The following is a 27,341-nucleotide window of genomic DNA, read 5'->3' as shown; positions in this document are numbered from 1 at the left end:
CATGTTTTTTGTTGGTGGTTTTTTTTTTTTTATTTGGGCCCCGGATTTGCCCAGAAACTAACCTCAATTTGTTTGACATATTTTAGGAGGACAGCCAAGACTACGCCGTCACCGTCCGGCCAGACGGCGTTCCCGGCCACTATCCCCAACCCCCAGCCAACACTCCACCCCAAATATTTCCCCTATACCCCACTCCTCCCCAGCCTTCCAAGACCCTCTCCCGGAACTGTCGGGCCTCCTTCCCCTCCGTCCCACTTCCCCCTCTCCTCCACCCACCCCTCTTCCAATTACCCCCTCCCCGGAGTCCGTCATTACCCCTCCCCGTTCTTTGGGGAATGAAGGCTCCTCCGAGGAGGAACATGGAGGGACTTCCGGAGCTCCCGTTTTGGCTCCCGGTATGTTTTTCTTTCACATTTTTTTTAACCACAAACTGTTTGTATGTAATCATGTGTCGTGCCTTTATTCGTGCTTGTTTGGTTTACTTTTGGTGATTTAGCAGTTTGCCTTTACCTCTTCCTGCTGATTTCAACATACACATATCACACCTGTGGGAATTTGTACATAGGCCTTGTATTTTTGGCAGCACCCCCTTTTTGTTTTGGTTTTTTTTTTTTCGGTTTAGGAGTGATTTCGTTGTGTTTTTGTTTTTTTAATGTGGATTCCCTATTGTTTTATTAATCCACACACTTTTCTCACCCACAGAGGAACAGAGGCGTCGACAAGAGGTGGACGATTGTGTTGGCCAGATGCGCCAACATGTCATTGGCATTCTTGTGGGCCTTGACCGGCTGTCTGGCATCCTTCGCCAGTAGTTTTTTTTGTTTATTTTCGTTTTCTAAATAAATTTTTTAGTTCTAATATACGTTCTGGCTCATTCTTTGTTTCCAAAACAAAAATAGTTTTCCCTGACATAAGTAGACTGTTCCTGCAAGGATTTCCCTTTTTTAAAAGTTAGATTGTGTTTTGTATTTGTATGTTAAACAGCCACAAGAAACACATAACAGTAACAATGTCATTTCCCTTTTTGGGTGTAGTGTCAATTAGATATTTCGACATTTTACAGGTTCCTAGTTGGTGTGCAAGCTGCTTAGGCCAATCTTCAAAATCCAAAGGTTTGGACAGGCTTCCTTTTGGTGTGGGTTGGGAACCTGAAAACATATTTCAGTTTACATCAACTGGTGTCAGTACTGGATTACCCCTTAGTCAAATGTAAGGTGTGTTAACCTGGTTACACTTGCTGTTAACGTCCAAAAAAAGGAAGACCATTTCACTCTCCAAACATTTATTCACAACATAAATGAGAAATCAAAGTGGTCAGTCCCAAAAAAAAAAAACAGTGATAATCTCAAATACAACACATACAAATAAAATATTTAAATAAAAAAAACAATCAAGAACTGGTTGACGAAGGACCATGCCAACATGATTCCACAAACATGGCGTTGCGATATGGGTTCCAGAATATATGCCCAAAATCACCAGATCCAGGTTTGGTAAGGGTAGCAGGAAGTAGTGAGCGTTGGAGTGGCAAAGATTATGTGAACAAACAGAAGATGGTGAAAAAAATAAAAATAAATTAGATGTTCGCAAACAAACACAAACACATTAGGTATAAACACTGTAGTTTGGGTCAAACTTACCTAAAAAATCTGGCCACCACATCATCGCGTATGGCCCCCCCACATACTGACCTCCGACCAACCTCGGGGGGGCCATCCTCAGGTAAGGCATCCTCTGGCTGCATTGGGACACCACTCCTTATGGCGATGTTGTGAAATATCCCACACAGGACCACAATTTTCGACACCATATCCGGCAAATACATGAGCTCGCCACCAGAGCGGTGGAGGCATCTGAATCGGCCTTTTAAAAGGCCGATACAGCGCTCCACCACTTGCCTGGTGGCTGTAAGTGCGGAATTATACTCACTTTGTGGGCCTGGTGTGGGAGCCAAATAAGGAGTGAGCAGCCAGGACATGCAAGGGTATCCACTGTCTCCTGTGAAAAATAAGAGACAACATCAGGAACACTGTGTATCAAGCTTAACATTGTTATGTACTAAAGGTCTCCACTTACCCAGAAGCCACGCATCACCAGCTTGTAGGTTGGTTAATTTCTGCCATATCCCTGATTGCCGGATGACGAAGGAGTCATGTGCACTTCCTGGTAATTTAGCATTCAGGGACAGGATCTGGAGGGAGGCATCACATACCACCATTACATTCAGGGAGTGATAGTGTTTCCTGTTTCTAAATATTGCCTCCAGCCGTGCTGGAGGCTGAAGTGGTATGTGAGTACCATCCACAACCCCTATGATGTGTGGGAAGCCAGCTATTTGGTAAAAATTGGCCTTGGCCACACTAAGGGCACCCATATCCAAAGGCATTTGAATAAAATGATGGAGGTGCTTGAAAAGTGCCTCCATCACTGCCCTCAGGATCCGGGAAAAGAAGGATTGGGAGATGCCCGCCACTATTCCCACCGTTGTTTGAAACGATCCTGAGGCACAGAAATGTAACACCGCCATAAATTGCGTCAGTGGTGGTATTGCCGTTGGACTGTCAATTTGCCGCTCAAGATCACTTTCTATTAATGAGAGAGTGTCTATGATGATTTTGGGAGGTAGACGGTAGCGTCTTAAAACCTCATCATCGGGCATTCCAAAAAGGGTGACACGTGTTCGAAATATCTGGGGCCTTGCATGCCTACGATGCCTACGCCTGGGATGAGATTGAGGTTGGTCGGCTTCCGGGAGCATGGCCAGAACAATCCGCCCCAGATCAACCTGAAATTCAAAGATTTCAAAGTAAGGCTTTTGACCCACCCCAAAAATATATTAAAACAACTTAGCTTGATGATACCATCCATTGCTGCTTACATGCCGGGGTATTGTCATGATACGTCCAAACTGAAAATAAACACCAAAATTACTTGACACATTTCACTCTGTGCATTTTTGTTTATACATTTTGTGCTAGACCAAAGTTAAAATATGCCAAACACCCATTTAGCAAAACCGCAAAGCGACATTTAACACAGTACATCAAAACGGGTCGAAATGTTGGCTCAAAAAGCGAAAGATAAACCACCAAAAAGTTAGAATGATTATTAAGCTGTTTAAAATGCGCTAATTAGTTCGCTAATACAAGTCACAAGAGTAACTACTAAAAATGCGCTAATTAGTTCGCTAATACAAGTCACAAGAGTAACTACTAAAAATTCGCTAATTAGTTCGCTAATACAAGATAAAAAATGGACTTACCAAGAGCAAATATCTAAGATGCAAAATCAAAAGGTCTTTGGGGTCGAAAATAAACAAAATCTAAAATAGAAGAAATTAGGGATCCAAAAATTACAAAATATACGAAACACAATGAAACAACAATTGAACAAAAGTTAGACTTCACAAAACTTACCAAATCAAGAAACGAGGTCCCAAAAATATAAACCAACAAAGATAACGGAAAAAAAACCGCAAATCTAACCAACAAACGAATCTCCAACCTCCAACTCCTTTCTACGCAATCAATAAACTCCAGCCAAGATAACCTCCAACAATCCAAAAACGCCACCTCGACTTGAGACACACCAAGCCATAAATAGTGTTTCGTTTCCCGCACAAATTAAGGAGGGATCATAGGGCCGCACAATCAATGATGCGGCTGCAAAATAAGGACGCATGTATAAATACGTCACGAAAACACATTCAAATTCTGGTGTATTTCTTGTTTGGACCTCAGACATGGCGACAAGAGTCAGGCGGTAAGTCTTTCATGCATTTTCTATCAACGATTAATTTGAAACATAAGATTAGGCAAGTTGTGATTTTGTGAATTCTGTAAATTTACACAAATAGGTGAGTAGGATGACATGGAAGAGGCTGCTGGGCCCAGTATTCCGGCCAAAGCGGGCAAAAAAAAAAGGCAGCCACATTTCACAAGAAAGGAGATGGAGGTTTTGATCCAGAAGTGTGTGGACATCCTGCCACAGGCGGACAGGAATATGAGTCTAAGCCAGAAGTGGAGAATGTGGGAAGAGGTAGCCGTTGCTGTCAATAGAGTGGGTGATTATGTCCGTCTAGCCCGGGATGTCAAACGGCGGTAAGTAAACCCTTGCCCCCCCTGAAAACAAACCCCATTTTAAACCAAAGGATAATGGCTTCCATTTTTCCCCACAGATGGGGCGACTTCAAATATCGCCTAAAGCAAAAACTCGCGGACAGGGCTAGGCATGCAAGGGGGACAGGTGGGGGTCCCACCCCTGTGTCATTGGAGTTGACGGATTTAGAAGAGCTGGCACAGGGGTGTGTGCAGCCTGTGGAGGTGTTTGGCGTGTCCAATATGGATACGGACATGCCAGACTTTGTGGCTCCTCATGTTGGCCCAGGTAAGTATTGTGATGTCACCAACTCTGAAATGCTATTGTGCCAATATGTAGATTCTAATGTGACTCTTTTCTCATTTTTCCAACAGAGACACAGGCGGATGAGTCTGCTCCAGAGGGAAGCCTTGGCCGCAGAATTTCTGCTGGCTCTGCAGGGGAGGAACCAGTACATCCGGCTGAGGACCCTGCAGAAGCCAGTCCAGGGCGTGCCCCCTCGCAGGCAGTGGGCCTCTTCACAGAACTCAATTTCAAATCGGATTTCCATACGGAGATTCTGCAGAGGATGGACGCCAGTCTGATACGGGTGGCTGAGGCCCTGGAGCAAAATGCTGCGGCCAACGTGACCATTGGTCAGGCCCTGGCGGAAAATACCAGGGCCAACATCCGCATCGCCGATGCCCTGGAGCAGCTCGTTCGCCAGCACATGGTGGAGCCGACCTCCCTTCCTGCCGGAACATCAGGATCCTCCACCTCTGGCACAACATCAGCCAATCCTCCAAATGTGCCTAGCCCTGTGCCTAGTCCAGAGGCCACAACATCTGCCTCTGGACAGGCCAGCCCGATGGCATCCCGGACCCGGTCTGGCGCCCACCCTCCCCCATCCAAACGGGCGAAAAAACGGTGACAGCAATGGCGACTTTTCCCACACTCCTTCTGTGCTTGGCTCATATTCCTTTCTGGTCAAAACTTCCCTCTCCTTTCTTGTGAAATGTTTTTAATTTATTTTTGTACGTTTATGTTATCAGTTATTGATTATTTATTTTTGATAAAAAGTATCTTTGCCAGAAAAAAAGAAAACTAAATATTATGCCAATTGGTTTGTGTTTAAACAATAAATTTATGATAAAAATCTGACATTGTATTGTGACATTATTGTACAAATGGGTTACATTTAATCCTGGCCCTAAAGGCAAAAAAGGACACAAAAAACCATTTCATTTGTAAAAAAAAAAAGGCCTCTTGAAGGAACGTTTAAAAAATCACATAACGATGCAAATTCCACATTAAAAAAAAAAAGGGGAGCTAATTAAAACATGATGACATTATTGTCACAATAGGCCATAAACAACAAATTGAGGCCAAAAAAAAACCCCAAAAATGTACGCCAATTGATTGTGTAATCCTGACATTAGCAGGTATGATTTCCACCTGCGTACGGTTTTGTGCTATCCCAATAAACTGCTTTCCAAACACATACCAAGCCGGTTTTCAATACAACACTAATTGCTTTTGTGACCACCCGCGATTAATCGCTGCAACATCATGGAGTCGCGGGACGGAGGAGAAGGCCATCGCCAATGTGGTCGAGTAATCCAGACCCTAAACTGTGCGAGCATTTTGAAGGGAAAGAGGATGTTCCAGTGACGTATGTGACGGTCCGAACACATTTGACGTTCGCATCTGCTAATGTATGTACGCCCCAAAAACGCCTCGCCACGCCTGCGTTTTTCCATCTCCACCCCCGTCAACACCCAAAAACGCCCTGTTCTGTCAATCACATTTGACATGTCACTTCCTGTACGCTATTTTAGGAACGACAGAAAAAAAGCTCGCAATCTGCCGTACGCACATGCGCAGTGTAACACCGACGCATGCGCGGTTAGTCAACATCGGAACGCAACGAGCGTACTGTTGGTAACATGCGGCTCTGAATGAGGGCCCATATGTTTTAAGTTTGATCCTAATACTATATAACGGACCTTCTGCCTAGGTCTTCATCAATGGCTTCCACTGCAATGGTATGATTACATACATTTGGAAACCAAAACTTTCATGACCCTGACTAAGAAAAAAGATGGCTTTAATATTCCAAACTTATTAAATACCAGAAAATCAAGTATTCTAACCCCACTCCAACCTCCCCTCAAGCAGATATAGGCAAATTACTCACTGGAAACATGAAATGAGCTTACCTCCTTCCCCGGTCCTAATCAGGCAAAAGCTGGTTCCAGAGGAGAAATAACATTTTGGTACCAGTACTGACAACCCAATGGATTGTTTGTGGTGTTATAGACTAAATAAGCATATTGCATAATATAACACATTAAATACATGATCATGACTGTATGTCTATGCTTCTAACCACTTAATGAAAGAAGAAATTATTTGCAACTTTTTATGTTTTGTAGCACAATTCTTATCATTTTTTGCATTGCTGTCTGTTTTCTTGTATGTGTAAATATTAATATCCTGTTTTTACATGTCTTCCTGCAGTGAGGGGGATTGGTGGGAAGCTCGTTCTCTGACAACTGGAGGAACCGGTTATATCCCAAGTAACTATGTGGCGCCAGTGGATTCCATTCAAGCTGAAGAGTATGTATATTTGATAATGTTTTGTTTGGTAGTGTCCACTTTAATATTACTACTATTTATATATCATGATGTACAATATGTAGTGGTAATAACACAGACCGGGATAGTAGCTTACTACAACAAAAATGGACAAAATGGCAGCTGAAATGAAATGTAAATACATGTAAGTTTCTTTATCTCATCCATAGTAATAACAGTGCTGCTTACACATTTAATGAAGTACAGTTAGGGAAAACTAAGATGGAGTATGACATAAAGTTAAGTAGTATTGCACAGTGACAATTATATTGCTATTGTACAAGTTACTTTTGCAGGCCATACATCAACACCGCAATTCTCAGATCCCCCGACTCTGATCCACTGATGTGATCATCGGGTATCGATGATCGGCAGTCCGTTGGGAAATCGGAAAATTCTGCATTTTAAAAATTCCTGACTCGCCAATCCCGATAATTTTTTAGTCTGGGTTGGCAAATCAGGGAAATCCAACATGTGGGATTTCCTCGATTCCCCAAACAAGGTGTCAGGTAATTGCAGCAATCAGTTGAAGATGTATGGATGACTTTAGAGGGTTCGTAAGTAATACATTGATAGATTAGATAGTGTGTGTACAAAGGTGTCCTCATACACCTAGTTTCAATAAGCCATGCGGCACTAGACGCCTTGTGCGAGTGAGGCGCTGGGCCCCATGAGACTTGACTTGTGCCAAGCATCTTTTTTCCTGAAAATGCATCTTAGTCACAAATGGATGCACTGTATCGAACACTGATGTTACGCGTGGCTCTAGCATTGAATTTTGCTGTTATCGGAGGCAATGTCACTTGCCGGTTGGATGTTACAATGCATGCACAACTACACTGTCCACGATCGTACAGAGTTTTTTATCGGTAACAGCTCTGTCGCACGCTGGATCTCTGATGTTGCTTAGTCGTGATGCACCTTGAAATTGTTGCACATGAAAATCCAAATTTTGTGTTGATTTTGAAGATGGAGTGACACCTACTCTCCAGCTTCATTCAAAGTCCTTAAATCGTGATACACTGCCATCTGCACTGCGAATTGTACGATGTCTGCTTAGATATAGTACATCAGTTGTGGAAGATACCATTTAATGTTGGGGTGTGGTGGCATGTACTGGAAATGCCATGAGTGTATATACAGTATAAGGAAATCAGATCAACCGGTCAAACCTCTACAATTCTAATATAAAAGTTTAATCTATGGAGATAAATAATTTATAAGGGTGGCTGCCAACCTCTTAGAATAGTTAGAATGGGATACAATCAAAATGCTGACGGCCGGGAAGCCGTCTGACTAAATCCCGGCTTCTAAATACCAATACGGGACTAAAGACAGGCGTCGAAATCCCAACGCCCATCTATATCCCGACACCGGAATCTAGACAGACGTTTTTCCGAACGAAGGAAAGCCGGGCATTGTTAGCGCTTAGCTGCGGGGGAGGGAGGGGGGAGGGTTAGGTTTAGGGACTTAGGGTTAGGCACCACCCCGGGAGGGTTATGTTTAGGGTGCGGGGAGGGTGTTAGGTTTAGGCACCCCTGGGGGCAACTTAGGGTTAGGCACCACCCCGGGAGGGTTACGTTTAGGGTGCGGGGAGGGGGGGTTAGGTTTAGGCACCCCTGGGGGGAGGTTAGGGTTAGGCACCACCCCAGGAGGGTTAGGTTTTGGATGCAGGGAGGGGGGGATTAGGTTTAGGCACCCCCGGGGGGAGGTTAGGGTTAGGCACCACTAAGGAAGTGCTAGCTTTAGGGGGGGGAGAGGGGAGGGTTAGGGTACTTACCAGCCCCAGTCGGGATTTTCAGCGTTCGCACTTGCAGCATCGGGATTTAGTCAGATGGCTTCCTGGCCGTCAGCAGTTCATACCCAACCCGTTAGAATAGCCTGGTTGTACTCCAGGGAAATGTGAAGAAAAAAAGATGTTAAGCGAAGGCTCTCTTTAGTGCAAACATAGGGCCTGATTCAGCAGAGGACGCAGGAGAAGAAATGGTTGGGAATGTGTGCATGCGCCATACCCTTATTGTGCATGTGCAGTACGGGCCTGCGATATCGCACGAAGTTCGGCAGCAAACTGTTAGTGTTTGACAGTCTGCTACCGTTTCTGGGCCGCGATAGCAAATGCTGAATTAGGCCCATAGATAAAGTGACACAGTGGAAAAAATAAGTGACTTCAGTTATAGGTGTACGTGTAACAAAAATGTAATTAAGTATGCTCATCTGTTTGTCTTAATGAAGTATTCGTCTGATCCAACTTGGTATTCAGACGGCCAGATGTCCATATAATAGGTTATCCTTAGATTTGATGAGGAATACTTACTGCTTAGTGTATCTCAATACATATTGTAGTGTAATATTCTTTAAACACTCACTCACTGCTCACAGTTTATCAGCAGCTGCTTGCACCCTAGTGCACGCAGGTATGTGCACTAAAGAGCGCCATTTATTAACAGCATATATATAAACTGGTATACAAGAAACAGAAAAAGTATTTCAAAACGGGGCACTCTCGGACTGACTAGATAACTGTTAAATAATCAGAAAATATTCTTATTATAATGTGATTCACATAGATATTAAGAGAAAACTCTTATTGCATTGTAATTCAAGGTTCCGTTTGCTTATAGACTAATAAAACATAACTTTTAATAATAATTTCTAAAATCATAAGCATGCGAAATATAATCAGATAGTGAAATTAGTGAAAAAAACTTTTAATAAAATCTGTATATAAGTTTTAAATATATATTCATTTCCAAACAACTCCTCCAGTTGCGAAAAAATCATATATGTGATAGAATATATATAGTGCTTCTGTCATTCCAATAATGACCTATTTTAAATGAATGCCCTTCACTATTAATGGTTCACCAAACCAAGGATCATTCACAGTACAAGTCACCAGATATTCATTATGGGATCACATCACGTCAGTAAGCATAGGAGTTATCAACACATATTATTGTGTATTAGGTTGTTATCCAACCAAATATATCATATCCTCAACCCCCCTATAGCTGTTAGATGGTCCCTAGAACTGTCAATCACTATTTTCTAATCCTTCAGTATAACAATATTAATAATACTGTGATCCACCCAGAGACTCACTGTAGCTTAATTGTCAGATCACTCATTATATAATAATGTAATTAGTACTATGATCTGTACAATGGCATCCGATTCAGTAGTGATTATAGTATACAATTATTACAGTGGTCTCCACCGAGAGCTGTTGTTGCTGTACCATATAATCAGTAATAGTATTACTATAAAGTAAATACTATATGTACATAGGGACTGCTGTTGTAATTACATCAAACCAGTGACCTTGTTATAACAATGTAATTACTATGATCTGCTTATTACAGCCTCTAATAGATGACAGTATTGCTCTATTTTTTAGACTGTAAACGGTCCCACGAACCACTACTACTAAAGTATCAGACCATGACAATGTTGCAATTTAATCATGTATCAGTCTGCTTTCCCTGAAATATACACACTGTATAATAGTATAATTATTACTTCCACCAGTAACTCTGATCATATTTAGAAGTATTAGGGGTTTATTTATTAAGCAGTGTTAGGAGACAGAGTGAAAAGTGGTAAGAAAGTGATAAGCGTAACAAGCTCTCTTATCAGGATTGTGTGAACCCATATCACATTTTCCGGATAAATCATGCACAAATTGTTGTAGAAATAATTAAAACTGCAGTACACATTAGTCTGTGCGTGACGGGTGTCCACCCGACGCGCGTTTCGCAATTAGCTTTGTCACAGGTTGCTCCCTATATATATACATACACAAATATGTATATATATATATATATATATATATATATATATATATATTTATACACATACATACACTTACTTATATATATATATATATATATATATACAGACACACATATACACATAACTACAAACATACTTATGTGTCAGACCTGTGGGAAATTATTTTGGATATACATGGTGCTTTCTCTTCGGCTGGTGACAGCTGTTCCTACCCCTGTGCTAGGCATCTCAGCCTCTGCCGTCCAGTTACAGGGCTGACTACTCATAATTTCTATGCCCAACTGTGAACTCAGTTGCCGAAATGGGCGGGCGGGGGGTGAATGGGTGGGCTTCTGGTTAGCCCGGGGACACACAATTGTAGACAGCCCAGGGGAACTCTTTAGCACAACCTGGAGCGGAGCTTTGGGCGGCACGGGGGTGGAACTTTGTACAGGATTACAAGCTGAAGCTATTCAGATGGCCCGGCCAGCGGTGGAGCTTTGGATAGCCGACGTAGGGAGGGGGTGAATGAATGGTCAGTGCTTTGGGTTCTTCAGTCAGTGTTGTCAGATCCACTGCAGTGCAGATAGTGTTGACAGGGAAATTTTTTTTTCCTGTCTGCACTGCAGTGGATCCTCTGGGCCTATTTTCATGGTGGGCCTGGAGCTGTAGCTCCACCTGCCCCATTTTTAATCTGGCCCTGTATATAATTCATTCTTGTGCCAAGGGACTACTTAATTGCAAATAATGGATTCACCATCAGTAACAGTGTACAATTTACCACATGCGATAGTGATGGCAAAGTCACTAAGACGATTCAGTGCAATTTTTGAACTCCTCTTTGTTCATTTAAGTGCACTAAACATGTATCAATGCTCTTGAAGAGGCCATTTTGATGGAAATGCATTGTGAACTGCTGTACACACCTTGTTATTGGATAGAGTATGTTTTGTCATAGACACATGTTCAAAACTACAGACTGAACACATTTGTAAATGCATATTACTGCGTGTCAGCCACACATACTCACTGCCACACCATTACATTGTCACTCAAATCTGTACTTGGGTTTTTTATGATGACTCAATGCACAGCAGTTATGCGCCACAATTACACCTTTGCCACTGAAGAAGGGGGGGGGATGAGGGAGGGGGCTTGCTTCACTTGCTATGGATTAATACAATTATATGAAATTTACAGATCTGTTTTTTTTCAACCTCACTATGTAACCAGGACACATGTAATATGTATCTTGTGATTATTGCTTTCATAAGCCTTACACTTTTGCAATGTGAAGAATGCCTTACCTTACCATATTTTACTTTTTTCTATATTTTTAGATGGTACTTTGGCAAACTGGGCAGAAAAGATGCAGAGAGACAATTATTATCCTTTGGAAATCCAAGGGGCACTTACTTAATACGTGAAAGTGAAACCACCAAAGGTAAGAGATCAGATTGTTAGCCGGGAAATATTACTGATTATGGGGCTAATTCAGAGTTGCAGACAAGTTGGTCGCCAGTCCAGTCCCATTACATGCATGGAAATCAGTGCATATTTACACCCATTTGCATGCATCTATGCGGCTACACTGCCCTTATCCATCTTCTTGCTGAAGTAGCTGTTATCGCTATCAACGTGCATTTGCACCAGCTCTATCCTTGGTGCAAGAGATCCATCACAATTCAGATGGATCTCTGCATATGCTCAACTTTAAATAAACTGCAATCCGCTCATACGCGCACAACACACCCTCGGAACACTTAGCCTATGCGCCTATGCGCCAACACCCATGTGCCTCCCAGGTACACCCATTTAGCCACAAGTGGAGATACAACTCTGCATCACCCATAATTGCTCATAGTTGCGTATACTTGGCCATGAAGCATGCACAGCGCTAACATTCAGAAGCTCTGGGCCTGATTCAGAGACGGACGCTCTGAAAGAGCGCTCGCTCTGAATCAGGGCATTCTTATTTTTTTTTGTGCGGCCTCTTGGCCGCTCGCATAGCTGTGGGTGACCACCCACAGCTATTGCGAGCAGCCAGGATGATGGTCACGATGGTCAAGACCTTGTGACTTGTGACCTTGATGGTCAAGACCTTGTGACCTTGGGGCTTGTGACGAGACCCTTGTGGTAGGGTCTCGTGGCCGCAAGCCCCAGAGAGCTTCTGGCTCTAATAGAGCCGGAAGCTCTCCCACTGACATCACTGGTGATGTCAATGGGGCCGCCCACAAATGGCAGGCGTTCACATGGGAACGCCTCCATTTGTGAAGCCACTCCCCCAACCACGCCTACAAAAAGGGGCGAGCTGTCGATCAACATTGACAGCCGCCCCTTTTGTAGTGAGCCAAGGAGCGAGAGAATTTCTCTCTCGCTCCGGGGCTTGCGCAAGCGCAGTGTGGCCGCAGCGCATGCGCAAAGCACATCATCGACCCGCTCGTGAACGCTCAAGCACTTGCGAGCGGGTCTGAATCAGGCCCTCTGTCCTCTGTCCCTGTGAGTATAAAAAAATTATAACTATAAGTATTAACAGCACAGCGTAGAATAGAACAGCTTGATAGGAAAGCAACAAGTAGCTACAAAATTATAAGTCTTCTAGCTACATCTTTCATTCGTATGGGATGCTGGCTCCTTCTGGCTAACAGTTGGGATTTCTGGGTTACAAATGGAGATCCCACTGACAATGTATCGTGGTCAGATATTTTGTAAATCCCAAGTAAACGATCCCCAATCTTACATGAATACATGATACCTTCACTGTCCATATCTTACTTTTAGTAGTCTATATAAGTATGATTCCCATACATTCATGGATTTTAATACAGTGTGTGTTAATCACTCACTCCTTCCCGTCTCAGCTGGCATGCTCATGAACTATGTTCTTTCAAGACCTTATGGGTCTTATACTCACTGGATGCTAAGATCTTCTACTAGTTTACTTTGATGATTTTAAATTATCTGTCCACTGCATTATTCCCACCTGCATGGGCATCTGTGCTTCTATCTAGTTCTCTTCATAACAGTGATTTAGCCATACAAAATGCTAAGCTCTCTTTTGCAAATGGCATTATGACCTTGAGAATATATACCAGTAGTTACAGTGGTATTTACAGCAGTTTCGCAGAGGTTTTCTACACATGAATATCTGCAACTGTCCCAATTGTTTTGCAGAACTGTCCTGTTTTTATTTTTATTGTTTTCTGCATTCTAAGGGCTATGAAGTGTTGTATTCGGAGAATGGCCAAGACCGATCACTATGGGGTATATGTATTAAGTCCTGGAGAGAGATAAAGCACCAGCCAATCAGATCCTAACTGCCATGTTACAGGCTGTGTTTGAAAAATGACAGTTAGGAGCTGATTGGTTGGTAGTTTATCTCTCCATTTTATCACTCTACAAGGCTTAGTACATCTGAGTCTTTGTGTGGTCAGATCAGTACTATGGCATAATATGTTTGAAATTTGTAATGTAGAGAAGTTGGTTGATATTGGGGGTCATTCAGACCCGGTTGTTAGCGCCGATACGCTCGGACCGGGTCGACGGCCCCCCACAGAGCATGCGCACGACGGCGACGGCGCCGTCGTGCGCATGCGTGAGACCCGCTACGACCGACAACGCCGGTCGTAGCGGGTCTCGATCCAAAGGGGGCGAGCTGTCGATGTTGATTGACAGCTCACCCCGTTTGGAAGGTGGGCCGGGGGGGTGGCAGCCCAAACGGAGGCGTTTGGGGGCGGCCCCACTGGCATCACTAGTGATGTCAGTGGAGAGCTTCCGGCTCAGACAGAGCCAGAAGCTCTCCGGGGCTTACTACAAGGGAGACCCTACCCTAGGGTCTCGTCGTAAGCCCCGATGGTCGTGATGGTCTCTGACCATTGCGACCATCACCGGAGCGGTCGTTAGAGCTGTGGGTGTTAACCCACAGCCTAACGACCGCAACAGAGGCGGGCGGTCAGGATGCAAGCGGCCGCCCAGTTTCTGAGCGACCGCTTGCATCCTCCGACCGCCTCTGAATGAGGCCCATTATGTAACTGAGCGCAAGCTTTGATGACGTAGTGTGTCCTGTAGCGTAATCATATTTAGCATATTGCTCTTATCCATTTATTATTTCATATTTATTATTAACCATGATCTATTCAGTTTCATGCCTCAATGTTTCTTGTTGTGTATTATGTCCAGGTGCCTATTCATTGTCTATTCGAGACTGGGATGACATGAAGGGAGATCACGTTAAGCACTATAAGATCCGAAAACTTGATAGCGGCGGATATTACATAACGACCAGGGCCCAGTTTGAAACCCTTCAGCAGCTGGTTCACCATTACTCAGGTATAGTTGGAGCCATTATATTATACCACACACAGAAATAATTTTTTTTTTTTTTTAAATTAGACATTCTAATTTTTTCATTTTATTTTCGCTTTGTAACTAGCTATGTGAGAGAAAAAGGAAAGCTTAATGCAGACATATTACCGTAAATCTTTATGGCGATTAGCATGATACTGTTCTCAGTTTTCATTCTGACGCATAAACTGTTTCTATGTGCCGGTGACTCACACTGCTAATCCGTTCCAGGGGAATGGAAACTTTATTTATATTTTATCATTTCAAAAGCCAGTGTTTGCGACATTGGGTTACATCAGGATTCCAGAACTTGGAATCCTCTTTACCGTTTGTTAGACCAGATGTTTCGAGGAGATAGATGTTATTGCAGATTTATTTTTTATATTAATTCTGAAAGCTGCAGAATAGCAAAATACATTTAAAATGTTTTTCTCCACAGGGATTTATGTATTTGGATTTTCTGCATTCAAAGTTCACATAGTTTGTGTAATTTAGTCACCCTGGGGCTGATTCAAATGGATCTCTTCGCATGGATTCAAATAGCGAGTTTCAGCATTCAACACATGTGCACACACATTTTTCCATATCTCCGTCCTATTCTGAGAAATTCTGTGAAATGGACGTTTCGGGGCGGGAACTGGGTGGTGACAGAGCAATTGCATGGAGCTGTGCTATCTTGTGGCAGTGACATGGGTTGCTTGGGTTCCATGCTATTCTATTTAAGAAAAACATCATATATTTCAAGGATTTAGTCACGTGGAAATGAGTAAGACAAAAAGGGGGGGAAAGGGGGAAGCACTCAGGGGTTCTAGATAAATACACCTGGATGGTTATAATAAAAGTAAAAAGCAATTTATTATACAAAAGTTAGTATTCACACAATAAAAACTAAGACAGGAAAAGGCTGAGAGCCTCAGAAAAGGACATATATCCTGAAGGAAAAAAATATGCGTTTCACTTTTACGGTATCATGTAGATGCAATATTAAAAAATTAGTTAAACCAATTTGCGCAAAAAACAATCTTGCAGCTATAGAAAACACAAAATAGAAGTAATACCAAACTTCCAAAGCAGAATTTTCCAAAAAAGAGAGAGTGTATCTATTAGCGCTTATTGTAGAAACCTATTAAAATAGGATAATGGATAAATTACACAAAGTGTGAAAAACAATCATTTATTACACACTTAAAATACAATTGAAAATGTATCACATACAATATCAAATTTCGTATACCAATACTGGCACATAAAATGGGGGTTCCAGAAAGAGCCTCTCACCAGAATAAGGTGCTGCGGTGGGCAAGTGCTAGTTAACAACAAAGGGTCCCGGGCCTCAATAGCTCGGCACCACCGCAGGGAGCTTATAACAATCCCAGGATAACTGGATTCCCGAATTTCAAGTTCCTTCTTTTTCCACAAAACACCTCCTGCAGGTGAGAGGCTCTTTCTGGATAGGTTTCTACAATAAGCGCTAATAGGTATCATGTAGATGACAAATGGACTCAGTATAACCTGTTTTTTAAATAATCTAATATATTTAGATTATTGAAATAACGGATTATGCTGAGTACATTTGTCATCTACATGATACCTTAAAAGTGGAACGTATATTTTTTTCCTTCATGATATATGCTCTTTTCTGAGGCTCTCAGCCTTTTCCTGTCTTAGTTTTTATTGTGTGAATACTAACTTTTGTATAATAAATTGCTTTTTACTTTTATTATAACCATCCAGGTGTATTTATCTAGAACCCCTGAGCGCTTCCCCCTTTCCCCCCCTTTCTGTCTTTATCTATATATACAGAGAGCCCAAACCTCTCTTACGGGTAGCTGCTGTGGGTTTTCTTTTTAAACGATATAGCTGTATAGTAACTAGTGCCTAGCAGTGTACATTCTTGTGCTCACCTTCTTTTCACGTGGAAATGAGTGCTTGTTTGATTGCTGCTGATTTTCTGAAACGGAGCAGTCAGAACATTACTGCACTTAGACGTTTGATGACTGATATATAAAGTTTCAGTTGCATACCAAAGTTTTTACTTGTCTTGCTAAGAACCACCGTCCATATGGGAAAATATTTTCTGTGTTTAAATGCTTTGTCTCAATTTACTCTTTTATCTTAAAGTAGATTTAAAAATGTAGATCTTCCTTTGCTGGCAGGATGACTGGAGAAGTAGGGCTTATTGGAGAATATGACCTCAACATCAGTTTTCTATGTTTAGTTTTTCATGCCTGACAAACAAACTATTCACACCTCACAATTCCTACACATAAGTTATGGTGTAGACCCAGGTTAATATGGTAATCTAAATAATATGGATCCTAATAAATCCTTTGTACCCGCCATACAGAATATATTCCTGAGGACTTAAGCTGGGTACACACTATGCAATCCCTTGCACGATATATCACTCCAACGCGGACCGAAACAATATATTGTGTGGATGCCATAATTTGTATGACTACTGCGCTTGCCTGTGGGTCATTCATCATTCATCACATCATCCCATCTACTGTACTACACAGAAGCTGGGAAGATGCAATGAACGATCCTATTCTGCTAAAGGCAGTATGGAACCACACATCATGCCGTTGCTGGGTACACATATCACATTCTTCTATGTCTTACATAGACCAACTACATGTAATTTTACATGTCTCCTAATAGGATGAAATTCTAAACATACACTGTTGCTTTAAGTGTGTTTCCAAGTCATGCACTATTTCTCACGTCCCACAATACTTTGTCTTTCTACGGTTCTGTGTGTCATATTGTCTTTTTTCCTCTGCCTCCTTCCTGTTTCATGCCTCTCAGAGAGAGCTGCTGGTCTTTGTTGCCGCTTGGTAGTACCCTGCCATAAAGGAATGCCAAGACTTACTGACCTGTCTGTCAAAACCAAAGATGTCTGGGAAATCCCAAGAGAATCTCTCCAGTTGATCAAGAGGCTGGGCAATGGGCAGTTTGGGGAAGTATGGATGGGTACGCAACGAAAATCATTTCTTCTTTAATGTGACTGCTCCTGTGTGGAGCAACAAATGGAAAGATGGAAAGTGAAGTGAGAGAGGGGGTATTTAAAATGCATTTACATAAAGACGTGTGAACTCTTTCTGTATGCATTTGTACAGACACATGCTATTTACATAACAAAGCTTTTATTCCCATATATGTGTTTTCTAAAGTTAACAAGTGGCACAAACACATTCCATCTTTCTTACTGCATGCTATAGGTTTAATTAAATCTATTTTTCCATCAATTCCCTTTTTTGTAGAGAAAGCTGATGGTTTGTGTTATAATTTAACAAAGCTTGCACGGAGTTATGTCCCACAAACTGTTGGATTGGCTAAGGATGCATGGGAAGTGTCACGGAGCACAATATTTCTGGAGCAGAAGCTCGGTCAGGGCTGTTTCGCTGAAGTGTGGTTTGGTAAGGTGGATAATTTGTTCTATTTAGGAGACATTAGGCAAACTTTCAACTAGAGAAATGCCAGACAAGTTTACAAAGAATTGTAAGCTCTGGTGAGGCTCTCCTGCTTTCTGTTTCAATGTAACAGCCTGTAAATGTTATTGTGGTTTTTTTTAAATGAAGTTTAATAAATCAATTGCTCTTTGAAAGTTTTTGATAGCAATTCCATATCAGACAGTGCTATCATAAAATATTTGCATGTTCTACTCACTTTCCCATATATCCTGTATACAAATAGAGCAGTAATAAGTGGTATTTCAATTGATAACCTCAATAGGAGCGCCCTCTATTGGGTGATGTGCTGTTATTCATAAACAAAATGTCATTGTACTGTACATGAAGGTCATGATAGAGGCCAGAAAATAGGTCCCCCTCAATGGCAGTGTAATATCACAGTTTTGTCAGTACAATCTTCATCATGTGTAATTGATTGGATTTCTGACTCCGAATGTAGATGGATTAATAGAATTTGTGGAATTTAGTTCAGTACAAATGAAACAGACAGTGTCCCCACCTCCTCCACCCCCTTGCCAACCCTCCTCCTCCTTCCTCCTACATGGTAAATGCAAAGCTGTAGAATGGGGAACAGGCACCAAGAGCAATCCCATGCTATAGGGAGCAGAGGCACACATGGGAAGGGGGCACAGGCACACACGGGAAGAGGGAAAGAGGCACACACGGGAAGAGGGAAAGAGGCACAAATGGGAAGTGGGAAAGAGGTGCTCATGGGAGGGGGGCAGAGGTGCTCATGGGAAGGGGGAAAGAGGTGCTCATGGGAAGGGGGAAAGAGGCGCTCATGGGAAGGGGGAAAGAGGCGCTCATGGGAAAGGGGAAAGAGGCACTCATGGGAAGGGGGGCAGAGGTGCTCATGGGAAGTGGGAAAGAGGCACTCATGGGAAGGGGGGCAGAGGTGCTCATGGGAAGGGGGAAAGAGGCGCTCATGGGAAGGGGGAAAGAGGCACTCATGGGAAGGGGGAAGAGGCACTCATGGGAAGGGGGGCACAGGCACACATGGGAAGGGGGCACAGGCACACATGGGAAGGGGGAAAGAGGCACTCATGGGACACATGGGAAGGGGGAAAGAGGCGCTCATGGGAAGGGGGAAAGAGGCGCTCATGGGAAGGGGGAAAGAGGCACTCATGGGAAGGGGGGCAGAGGCGCTCACGGGAAGGGGGAAAGAGGTGCTCATGGGAAGGGGGAAAGAGGCGCTCATGGGAAGTGGGAAAGAGACACACATGGGAAGGGGGAAAGAGGCACTCATGGGAAGGGGGAAAGAGGCACTCATGGGAAGGGGGGCAGAGGTGCTCATGGGAAGTGGGAAAGAGGCACTCATGGGAAGGAGGAAAGAGGCACTCATGGGAAGGGGGGCAGAGGCGCTCACGGGAAGGGGGAAAGAGGCACTCATGGGAATGGTGCAGAGGTGCTCATGGGAAGGGGGAAAGAGGCGCTCATGGGAAGGGGGAAAGAGGCGCTCATGGGAAGGGGGAAGAGGCACTCATGGGAAGGAGGAAAGAGGCACTCATGGGAAGGGGGGCAGAGGCGCTCACGGGAAGGGGGAAAGAGGTGCTCATGGGAAGGGGGAAAGAGGCGCTCATGGGAAGTGGGAAAGAGACACACATGGGAAGGGGGAAAGAGGCACTCATGGGAAGGGGGAAAGAGGCACTCATGGGAAGGGGGGCAGAGGTGCTCATGGGAAGTGGGAAAGAGGCACTCATGGGAAGGAGGAAAGAGGCACTCATGGGAAGGGGGGCAGAGGTGCTCATGGGAAGGGGGAAAGAGGCGCTCATGGGAAGTGGGAAAGAGGCACACATGGAAAGGGGGAAAGAGGCACTCATGGGAAGGGGGGCACAGGCACACATGGGAAGGGCGGCACAGGCACACATGGGAAGGGGGGCACAGGCACACATGGGAAGAGGGAAAGAGGCACTCATGGGAAGGGGGAAAGAGGCACTCATGGGAAGGAGGAAAGAGGCGCTCATGGGAAGGGGGGCAGAGGCGCTCACGGGAAGGGGGAAAGAGGCACTCATGGGAATGGGGCAGAGGTGCTCATGGGAAGGGGGAAAGAGGCGCTCATGGGAAGGGGGAAAGAGGCACTCATGGGAAGGGGGGCACAGGCACACATGGGAAGGGGGGCACAGGCACACATGGGAAGGGGGGCACAGGCACACATGGGAAGGGGGAAAGAGGCACACATGGGAAGGGGGGCAGAGGCACACATGGGAAGGGGGGCAGAGGCACACATGAGAGGAGGGCAGAAGCACACATAGGAAGGGGGGGGCAGAGGCACACATGGGAAGTAGGGCAGAGGCACACATGAGAAGGGGGGCAGAGGCACACATGGGAAGGGGGCATTGGCATAACTTGGGACCTTTTGAGTGTCTTTTTTACGGATTAAATGGAAGCAGGGGAGGAGGAGAAGACAGGAGGAAAGCAGTTGCCGAGGACATGTACAAAGAGGAGGAGTTGGAGGTACTCCTTGAGAGAGGATGGCCTGGAGCAATCAACCCCCGTCATATTCACAGCTCTACCTATGAATAAGAAGCAGTTCTTGGCCGGGATCATTAGTGCCAGGATTATCTGGCCCTGAGTATGATGTATTTTTTAGGTAATTTAATATACATACAGTACCTCTCAACAGTCCCTATTTTGGTAGGATTGATCTGATTCTTGGAACCAGTAGAATGTTTGTTCTTAACTTCTTATAAGAATCTGGGTGTAGTTGGTGGATCTGGGTGTTTTTGGATACATCATGAGAGGAGCTTATTTTATTCCAATTTTATTTTTTTTAATTGTTGAGAGATATTCTTTAGTCTCCTTCTGTATTCACTGTTTAGATATGAACCATTAAGGAGTAATTATTAATAGCAGTGCCATCTCGCTGTGTGTAGAAGTCATTGCATTCTGCAACCTAGGAAGATGGTTTGTTGGCCCATCTACATAGCTCTATATTTTAAAACAATTTATCACACTTTTCCAATTGTACATTTCTAATAATACAAAATAAAATATTAAAGCAAGTCAGCTGTTTTTGCATTCATAAAAGATGTAGAAAATATTACTAAAAAGATTACATGGTATCTATAAAATGTCTGCCAGTGGATCAGTAGTGCTCATCCTCTCCTGCCCCCAGTTACTATGTGAAAGTGCCACGGGTCTTTACACTCAGTTATAGTCCGTGAACATACAGTAGACGTGTGGGAATTCAGATTGTGGTCTGTGGCTAAGTGAGCTGGGAACACAATGCCTGCATTTCACTTGTCTGGGCTCAGGAGAGAGGGAGTAGTACTATTTCACCATGTGCTACCCACCAGTTTAATAATACCATTTCACAATAAAAGTATTGTGCTCTTGTGGATGTGTGTTATCTTCAGTGTTTTGTTTTTGTTTGTTTTTCTGCTTTTTTATTATTTTTTAAAGAATACAGGTATGGGATCTATAATCTGGAAGGTTTGGACATGGAGATCTCTGGATTAAGAGATTGTCCATGATTTGGGACAACATGCCTAGAATATATTTACCCTTTAAGTGCTACAAACATAAAATGGGATGTAGTTATGAGACAGGTGGCCACTATGCCGCTGGTCTCAGTGCCGAAATACCGACACCTATCTTAATCCCAACGCCGGAACACCAGCCTGAGCGAGGTAAGTCTGGGGCGCCTTTAGCGTTAGACGTGGGGGGGGGGTTAGGTTTTGGGGGGGATAGGGTTAGGTTTGGGGGGGGGTTAGTTTTAGGCACCACAAGGGGGAGGGTTAGCGTTAGGCACCCCAGGGGGGAGGTTAGGGTTAGGCACCTCCAGGGAGGGTTAGGTTTAGGCTGCGCTATGGGGGAGTTAGAGTTATGCAACCCCGGGCGGAGGTTAGGGTTAGGCACTAAGGAGGGAGGTTAGGTTAGGCACCACTAAGGGAGGGTTAGGGGGGAGAGAGGGGTAGGGATAGGGTACTTACATGCCCTGTCGGGATCTTCTCCCTTTGGGCTGCTAGCGTCGGGATATGAACCTATTCCCATAAAATACATGTCTGTGCCCTTCCTCTAGAGGGCTGCAAGTGTACATTTTACATCCTTGAGGCTCTTGTGCGCCAGCGTGCCTTAACAGCATTAGTGGGTCTCATTTACAAAATTCAGGCCTGACTCTAATTAGAAATCACCAAAATTTCCTCGCAGGTAGTATAGACAAGTTCTGGGGCAACTCTCCCACAGTAGCATCCCTAGGGGATGGTTCTGAGTCTGGGGCAGCGGCATCTATCTGTGCTCCTTTTGCTGGTCGCACATCTACAACTTTATTCATTACCGCCATAAGTCCTTCCCTAGTGTACAGCCATGCACTTGACTATGCAAGAACTGAGACGCCCACTTTGTGCATCTTTAGATGCTCAAATACCGCATAGTGGGTCTTAAGATGCAACCATTAAAACTTGCACCAGCCCTATGATAGGTGCAGATTCTCCTATGGCCTCCAATGTGAGTGATTGTGCGTCTGAGTTTGCAACCACTACAGTGACACGCCCTCAACACTCCTATAAGACTGACCATCTTTGTGCATCTGAATGGCCACCTCCCTGTCACCACACGGCCAGCACATCTCCAATAAATTTATGAGACCGTGGGTCCCCATGTGCCTCAATCGTAACTGCGACTCTGCGACACAGACTGTGGAATCATGTTCAGTGCAGCTTAGAGGCATGAGAAGAAGAAAATAATCAACTGCGTCCGACTCAGAATCAGGCTCTTAGTGTTTGAGCATGTGGTAACATACCCAAAAAAAGAGTTTCAATGTCCTATATTTCTTTTCTGACATTGTTAGCGTTGATTATTACTTTTGTTTCTGGTTTTCAGAACTTTTTTGTATTCCAGATAAAAGATCCTATGCCTGTATATATAATAATACTTGTTGCATGGTGTTTAGGTGTCCATATAAATGCACGTGGATTGCAGTAGAAATGGAGCAAATGGTATTGATTTAAAATAACACTAAATGATCGCACAGCTGTGTATGATACATGTGACAGCCATGCTGCTATAGTGCCATTCTTATACCATTACATTACCTATGGCTTTACACTGTAAAGTGTTCACATGCTGCTGGAAATTCTTAAGCTAATTTTTGTTTGTATGGATGTTGCCATTTGCAGGTACATGGAATGGAAACACCAAGGTGGCAATAAAGACTCTGAAACCAGGGACCATGTCTCCGGAGTCTTTCCTGGAAGAAGCTCAAATCATGAAAAAGCTGAAACATGACAAACTGGTGCAGCTTTACGCTGTGGTGTCTGAAGAGCCCATCTACATTGTCACTGAGTACATGAGCAAAGGTCAGGACTGCTGCTTAGTGGTAATGCTGTGCCCATGTGACGTACTCTTCCGACAGGATGCAGATGCTGAGCTTGGACGGAAGATGTCTTTCATTACAGCATCTAATAATGCATAGATAATACAGGAAATTAAAGGCAGATTGTTATTTCTTTGTCATTTCAGTATAATTTATGGGGGCACTTGATCTTTTGATAAGGTATGTCTAGGGGATGATCTGCAAAATGTTATGGCATACAGATACAGTTAAAGAGATTCTGAAAAAATGTCCTTGTACTCTGTGGCTCTAGATACATTATCTCCAATAAGAGAAACTAGTGTTTTGTAGCCACCATTCGCCTGATCGCAAGCACACAGAATGCAATAATGGACCTGTAGCTGTTGTGCCTGTGATTGTTTTTCTGTCTGCACAAGTGCAGCTTTTTGGAGTCTGCATCTTTTTTTGTCTTAAGTCTGACTTGAGACTTGCTGCGACTAGGGAGCTGACCCTGAATGCTGGAATGGACATGGAGTTGCAGAAAGTGGGCGTCAATGCGACTGCAGTTGCTGTGCCGTCACAAAAACAGCACAGTAAGGGCTTAGCCTTGGAATTGCAAATTGGGACAAACACAGCTGCTGAAAAGTCTCAAATGTTGCCTTCTAGAGAGATCTGACTTGCGTCAGCTCTGACCCTGCCTGGTGTACGTATAAACAGGGTATTTGATTTTAAGCTGTCTTAAAATATCTATTTAACCTAGTGGTATATGTAGTTACACTTCAGCTGGTTTATATACCACCAGCTACCCACAGTAATCTTACATACAGGACATCAGCTGTACCCCACTGACAACTGCTGCTTGTATATATATATATATATATATATATATATATATATATACTGTATATATATATATATATGGTTTATTTGCATTCCTTACATGGTGAAATATATAAAAACAAATCCAGCTTTCAGCAGCCACTACTTTCATTGCAAAAATATTCAAATATTCTGAATTTAAGTTCTTTTAGCAGTGTTTTCTTTTGTTTTTTTTTCTTACTGAAAACAATGACTGGTACAAATATTCTCAATTGTGATGCCTATCACATTGAATATTGTTTATTGACCACTTCGGCTGACAGTATATAAATCATTAAATCATTAGAATGGTGGCTACAGTATATGATGTTGTGGCCATCTATTTGCATTGCTTAATTGATATTTTCATTTGGACTACTGCAAGAAAGAAGATTGTCATTTTATTTTTAAATTGGAAAGCAAAATATGTTTATACTTTAATTATTTTTTTATTTTATGTCTGAGTAATGGCATTTTATATTGATAATGCAACTTTATCACTTTGTTAAATTATTACATTGTGTACAGATAGGGTAATGTGCATTAGCTATTACTACTAACACAAAACATATCTCAGTTGGCATATGACTGGTAAAAATGCTAGTGTTGTACATCTGAACGCATGAGATAAGAATCAACATGAGCGCATAAATGCACTTTGCCTTGCGTTCATCCTTTCCTGCTGACAGTTAACTGCCTCCAACTATCCATAAACCGGTAATTATGCAGACCAGTCATTCAGTCCTTTGCTGTTGTCTTGTAGGGAGCTTGCTGGAGTTTCTGAAAGATGGAGAAGGTCGGGTCCTGAAGTTGCCAAACTTAGTGGATATGGCTGCCCAGGTAAAGAAACATGCCTCATTTTATAAAAACTGCATTAGGACCACATACAAGTCATCGGTAATACAGCATACATTGATTTTTATAGGTAGCTGCTGGCATGGCTTATATTGAACGAATGAATTACATACACAGAGATCTGAGGTCTGCAAATATTTTGGTTGGAAATGGTCTAATTTGCAAAATTGCAGATTTTGGTCTTGCTAGATTAATTGAAGACAATGAATACACAGCAAGGCAAGGTAAGATGGTTTTGATCAATCACAACATGTCATGTAAAGGAACAAACAACTAACACATCGTGTTTACAAAGCATGTATTTTATCTCCAGTTATATGTTGCAAGTGCTGTGCTTTTTTAAGCAGGACACACATGATTGGCTAGTTTAGCCAGTAGCAAATGATAAGGTGTTCTAAAAGCCTTGGGTGCAGTCGTCTGCTGGGCCCCTTGTAATCTAATCTAAGATGGCCACACATTGGTCGACAGGGTATTTTTCTATTTGGGTGCAAATATGGTTGGTCAAATTAGATCATTTAGAAATAAAAAACCAGGACATCCATGTGACTTGGAGTTTGCTAAAGACATAAAATCCATCCACAAAAAAAGTTGGTAAAACCTGGGTACATGAAACATTGTAAGGTAAGGGTATTAATGTAATGTGTTGTATGTGAACATCACAGACACATTGAAACCATTTAAAAAAAAAAAGAAGAAAAATATGTATTCTGTGGAACAGTATGTATCAATATCTAATCCCCCCCCAAAAAAAAAATACAATATATTTAGGCCCCTATGTACTAATAATCACGGCACTGCCACGATTATGTTTCCATCTCCCCGGGAATATTTTATTTTTTTCATGAAAATAACCCCACTGTGTACCAAGGGGAACTCACAGGGTCAGCGGTTGCGGTAACCGCTGTCCCTGCGAGTTATATCCCCTGCAAATTGTAAAAGTCTTTCACAGAGGTGAAAGACTTCTCCGGGCTTGGGCACAGTGTCAGCTTCTGGAGCCGGTCAGGGGCTGTGGGGGAGAGATCGAAAGATCTCTCTCCTGCCCCTGGAGCCCCCATAGGCTTACAGTAGTTTACACCATCTGAAGATGGTGTAAACTAACTGGGCTAGACTCTGAAAATCTTTGCTTTTTGTTGTTTAGTACATAGGGGTCAGATCGTAGTCCCCATTGACAATAATGGGGACTGTGATCTGAAGTGCTAATTAGCACTTTGCCGGAGATTTCTGTGAAATCTCCTGCACATACTTGCCTACTTTTGAAAAAGCATCCAAATGTAAATGAGCCCCAGAGCAGTTAGTAAGATCTACTTATTGATAAAAACACACTGATACTTATCAGAAAATGCACAGGGATCATTGTGTCTTATAATCAATGCAGGGAAATTATACTAAAGATCCCATTTGAATGTATATATCTATGTTTTTTTTTTATATAACAGCTACATAATGGGGGTAAGGTGCAATCAGGGAGATTGCTAGACTCTTCAGGGAGACAGGGAGATTGTTACTATTTCAGGGAGTCTCCCTGACAATCAGGGAGAGTTGTCATGTATGCTCCTGCATTGTGCTATTAGTATATAGCAAAACATTATATTAATATTTTATATAAAAATCAGCTTGATACACAGGCCCCTTTATTCATAACTAATAAAAAATATAAAACATATGTTAAAAAAAAGTCAATACTGCAGCGCTAAACACCATGGATGAATGCATGCAAGGGTATAACAAGCATGAACCTACCAAATATGCATAGTACGATAATAAAAAAGAGCATAGACACATCAAAAACACACTAAATATATAGCATATATACAATCAAGTAAGATATATAGTATTGTACAGAAATAGGATCCTGAATCCACAGAATAACGCTATACATTTGTAAGACGCAACTAATAGTTGCAAAACTGTATAACTATGGTTTAAAATGTGCTGTTAAAGTCATTGTTCAGCAGGTATCATATCACATATTAAAAAGTCAATTTGGCGCATTCCAGAGGGGGAGAAAACTCCTTGGGTGTGAAAAAAGGGAGATTTATATAAATATGATT

General features: G+C 42.8%; 1 protein-coding gene across 2 annotated transcripts in view; it reads left to right on the top strand.

Moving 5' to 3' along the window:
• The window catches only part of FYN (FYN proto-oncogene, Src family tyrosine kinase), a 198,700-nt gene that overhangs the window by 152,324 nt on the left and 19,035 nt on the right, over positions 1-27,341 (top strand). The window contains exons 5-11 of one of the 2 annotated variants that reach the window (XM_088460490.1): positions 6,598-6,696; positions 11,826-11,929; positions 14,665-14,814; positions 18,096-18,251; positions 23,423-23,602; positions 25,199-25,275; positions 25,361-25,514. In XM_088460490.1, the coding sequence (XP_088316616.1) occupies positions 6,598-6,696; positions 11,826-11,929; positions 14,665-14,814; positions 18,096-18,251; positions 23,423-23,602; positions 25,199-25,275; positions 25,361-25,514 (920 nt within the window). Of the gene's footprint in view, positions 1-6,597; positions 6,697-11,825; positions 11,930-14,664; positions 14,815-17,640; positions 17,806-18,095; positions 18,252-23,422; positions 23,603-25,198; positions 25,276-25,360; positions 25,515-27,341 lie in introns of both variants that reach the window. The other variant, XM_088460489.1, reaches the window with a different exon arrangement.

The sequence above is a fragment of the Taudactylus pleione genome, unplaced genomic scaffold (genome assembly GCF_031769625.1).
Source record: "Taudactylus pleione unplaced genomic scaffold, aTauple2 ptg000046l, whole genome shotgun sequence".
Classification (NCBI taxonomy): Eukaryota; Metazoa; Chordata; class Amphibia; order Anura; family Myobatrachidae; genus Taudactylus; species Taudactylus pleione.
This window is presented reverse-complemented; position numbering and strand designations above follow the sequence as displayed.